The following is a 4,603-nucleotide window of genomic DNA, read 5'->3' on the forward strand; positions in this document are numbered from 1 at the left end:
AAAGATCAACAAAGTTCTGCTAAACAAACATCATCCACAGATGGCTGCAGCTAGAATACAAAGACTCTCTAAGTGCCGTGTAACACAGCTGGGCAACCGACAGGTCAGTTGCCATGGCTCTGAGTGCTGGCCATCACACATTTTGTAAGTCTTGGTTCAGTTTTATAGAGATTTATTCCACCCTCACTTTCTAGGTTCACTTACCTAGCATCAGTGCAGGTTTGCTTAACACTGACAGCTGTCCAGGAGAAGGCATTCCTTTCCCTTCCCCCTCACTCTAAATAAGAAAAACTTATTTTATTAGAGATTGCATAAAAATTCAAGACCTGGTGCTTGACCTGGTCTTCTCAATAAAGCATTAACTGTGTTTTGTATGCCTCTCTGTCCTTACTCTGAGTGTTCCTAGTAAGTTTCCAGGGTCCAGCACAGTAATGTAAAGGATATTTCAAATCGAGACAAATACAAACATCTGCCTTATGCACATCTGTTCAATGTTTTCTACCTTTAAGAATTCTGCAGGGTCCTTTATGTCCAGTGACTGCGCAGCGAGTTCCAGCAGCTCTTCAGAACTCTCTAGTGCATTACTACACTGGCTAAGCTGATCCTGAAGCAAAACCAGAAAGTAAGAATAATTTGATGTATTCACACTTAAAAAGTGGTTATAAACTACCAGTACTAGAACTACATGACTTTTCTATGCATTTGTAACAACTTATTACTTTATCTAATCAAGACTATTACCTCTGACACGTTGTGTTATACTGTGCTTGACAAGTGCACAGTGATACATGGCACAGCCTATAAATCCAAAGGGGAAAAAGTTGAATAGGTGGTGAAGACTGATTTAGAAGCCAGATTTCATTTTAAAGCCTGTTTCTCCCACCATGAGGATTTCAGAAGCAAATAAATGCTTGTATCTGTGTGTGCTACAATTTATATTTACAGTACAGAACTGTAATTCATCAATGAACTGATATTATTTAATATAGAGGTAGCCTTGAAAAAGGAAGTACTTTTATCCCCATCCACCTCTAGAATTTTCACAAGACAATCTTAAAAATCAATATTGCTATATAACAAATTGGCATGGTAAAGGAAGGGGAAAAGAGGAAGAAAGACTTCTTTCAGGATTATCTAAAGCTCCATCATTACTAAGCTACCATGTCTAGTACGTAAAACAGTCCACAGAGAACTTCCAGTATTACATACTATGGGTATATCCCTAAAAAGATTAGTTTTGAATACACTGCAGGATCCTAAACATACTGTAGGTTAAACAAGATGTGCACTTTAAACCCACCAGCAGCTTCTGCATCGTCATTCAATCTCCAGCTATTTTTCTACTCATGTGATACTTACTGTAATATCTCAGAACAAGTCAACAGCAAGTAATTATTTTTCTTTAAAACACTTCAGGAAGACAGCTTGCTCTAAAGTATTCAATGTCTCAAAAGCAACCAAGAGTTGCACCAACTTCGAGAACAGACCTGTCTCAAGCACTTCAGTGGTGTAACTAGTTTTGGCAAGCATGGTGAGTTGACCCGGGCCAGCTGCCAGATGCCTCTCATATTTACTGTTCCAGGATAAAACAGCAGCAAGGAAGCAGTCCAACAGCTAGAAGTTTATATACAGTTTCCAGATAACTTCTGAAGCATGCCATTAACACAAGCTGTCACTCATCTAATGCAGCTCGTCTCCTCTTCGGAGAATATCCAATGCTGACAAATTCAGATATACCACAATATTGCCAAAACGTTGCAGGCAAACACTTCAAAAGAGAAAAGCAAATGCCAGAGGCATTTTCAAACGGCTTTGCAGAAATAACGCTGTAATTGGATGCTTACATTAGCATCTTACTGAGATGCATCTGCATTTGGGACCTAAAAACAAATACTTTAGTGTCATCAAAATATGCTGCCCCAAAATGAAACAACATATTTTTAAAGCAAGGGTTTAAGGAGACTTTCTAATTTTCAGCCTTAACTTCCAAGGAAATTACTTGGGAAGGATCAGGATAGGAAGGAAGAATAAAAACTAAATCTTCACCCTTTTCCACCATTATGTAGCTCCAGTATTTTAAGTTGCTGCTTATTCTCAACTAGTAAACTAGAGAGGACTAACTACAGCACAAACACTAAGAGAACAATAAATTAAGCAGGTCCAATTCCTTCAAACAGGATGAAGCTGAAGTTCCTTAGCTTCCTCATACAAAGTTAATTTGTAGTTCTGGTCAAAGATAATGGTTTGGATTAATGCATTCAATGCAACAGTTTTGGTCTGTTAGTTTGGTTTCGTAAATTGACTGTTAGGAAAAGCACTCTTGCAGTGCCTCAGTTACAGTAAAAGCTTAAGTCATCAAGTAAAGAGAGTGTCCTTTGGGCCTGTAATTGGAAAACAGCCTTAGCTGAACTAGAAGCAGGGCACTTAACAACTGTATTAGTGATCTGTAACATTCCACTTGTCTTCATCCTCTTCTAAGCAGCAGGTCAGCTGCTTAACACATACATGACACAGCTGTACCACACTGACAAGCTTTCAGAAGAACTTAGTTCAGCTGCACCAGAGCTTGGTCAAATTAGGTAAACCATCAAAAAAATGAACAGTTCTTAACAGAATGTACAGAAAATGTCAACGGTGACATCAAACTGCCAGATGTGTAACTATCAAAACAGTTTTCAGTTCCAGAATCATTACTGGCAAGAATAACTTTAGTTTTTCTTCACTAGAAGGTAGAATAACTGATACATGCCACAGCTGGATTTCTCCTGTGAGCCATTTATTGAGAAGCACTTATTCTTTAGGCATTTAAGTCATCAGTGTCCCTACATATGGGTAGACCTCTGTCTGTTGAGAAGCTTCAGAAGGACTTAAAAGAGACATACAAGGAGAAAGATTAAATTGGAGTTGGAAAAGTGCACTTAAGTGCTTAAGCTGTTTACCTTACATTTATTGCATTTCTTGCAACACTACCAATATCTCACTTTCAGTTGAGATTTAAAATAGCAGTTTAAAACTGCTTCTGTTTAGCTGCAAAAATTTACAGTTCTAGTTATACAGTTACCTGCAGGGCTTGAATTTTACGAGCCTCTTCTTGCTGAATAGTGTTGGCCATACTTCCCTTCATCTCATCCAATATAGAATACAGACCATCAAATTCTTCATCCAGCTCACTGATTGCATTAGAAGCATTTACCTGAGAAGAGAATTGAAACTGCTGCAATTTGTGTTGGAAACAATTCAGACTAGTCTTTTTAGATTGCAAGTCACATTGTTCGCCCAACTATGCTTTGCAATGACCACTATATACCTTGTCACTGCTCCTCATTTTATCAAAAGGGAAAAAACATTAAGAATGACGGACACTTCCTAAGCAGACTTTATATCAGGACACTGAAGACTGAAATCCATGAAAATTCCATTATACTCAATTGCACAGAACCAACATATTTGGCAACTTTATTCCAGGTCAAAAGGCTTTGATTTCCCTCTCACAATTATATATGGATTGCTAGATGTTTGTAAGGAGGTTGTTTCATTTGACACTAAAAACTGCACTCAAGAAGACAGCTTAAAAGACCTGCTGGATGATTTCCATTTCTACAGTTAACTTGGCTCAGCATTAACAGAAAACAAACAACTTATGGCTTGTTGACAGGCTAAAGGAACCTAAACCTCCTCCTTGTGGAGGTGCTCTAAAAATTAGGTCTAACTTAAGGCCAACAAATTGCAACTACTGAGAAGAAAATTTTCTCTCAAGTATCAGGATATCCCATTTTTTCAGTGTGCAAAGCAGACTAGAAGTCTAAAAAGATAGACTACTTCCTACTAACAGAAGTCTGAGATCTGGCATCAAAATCCAGATTCTCTCTTACACACAAATCAAATCCTACAATAGCTTTTTGCATGAAAACCAAAACCACCACACCTTTCAAATAGAGACAGACTTAAAATATATGTTTTTCTACCTGGTTCCAACATGAAGATATATTTTAAACTTGATTCTTACAGCCCATCCCTTATACACTGCCCAAAAAGTTTGAGACTAACAAAACTGGAAAGCTGCTCCCCTCCCAGCTACAACCTATCAACCTTTATATATATATATATACCTGAATATTTGTTATTGTATGGTTCAGCATGTCAATGAAGTTGTGAATTTCATCTTTTTTGTTCGCTAGAGTAGAGACAATCCTTTGCAGAGTCTCCTAGAATTACAAAAACAAGTTAGAGAAGTTGTGAAAGAAATTAATAATTTTTTTTAAAACCATCACCATTTCAACACAGATGGAAATTCATCATAGACTCTCCAGTTGTGGTGAATTCAACTCTTATTCTGATGGGATTAGGAAACACATTTTGTGAGAAAAGAGAAAGAGTATCAAAGGTGTAAGAAGCATTCCACTAAACTAAAGATCTCCAGCTGTCAGTTTAAGAGAAATCAAGAATCTGGTTTATGGTACATCACTGTTTCACATGCTTTGCTACCCATGTTACTGCAACTCCCAAGTCCTCTAAACCAGACTACCTACCAGCACCATACTCTGCTGCATATAAGTTCTCCAGATGACAAAGCTACTGCTTGCACACTGAACAGAGAACCAAC

At 37.8% G+C, this 4,603-nt stretch overlaps 1 protein-coding gene across 1 annotated transcript; it reads right to left on the minus strand.

Annotated features, from left to right (window-relative positions):
• Nucleotides 1-204: 204 nt before the first annotated feature.
• LOC104459598 (FSD1-like protein) lies at nt 205-4,205 on the minus strand (the record flags this gene model as incomplete). Its single annotated transcript, XM_010086291.1, has 4 exons — nt 205-277; nt 503-604; nt 3,062-3,193; nt 4,110-4,205. Coding segments are annotated over 4 exons (403 nt in total), but the record flags the coding sequence as incomplete, so codon positions are not given.
• Nucleotides 4,206-4,603: the final 398 nt, after the last annotated feature.

Source organism: Pterocles gutturalis, unplaced genomic scaffold (genome assembly GCF_000699245.1).
Source record: "Pterocles gutturalis isolate BGI_N339 unplaced genomic scaffold, ASM69924v1 C12365999, whole genome shotgun sequence".
In the NCBI taxonomy this organism is placed as follows: Eukaryota; Metazoa; Chordata; class Aves; order Pterocliformes; family Pteroclidae; genus Pterocles; species Pterocles gutturalis.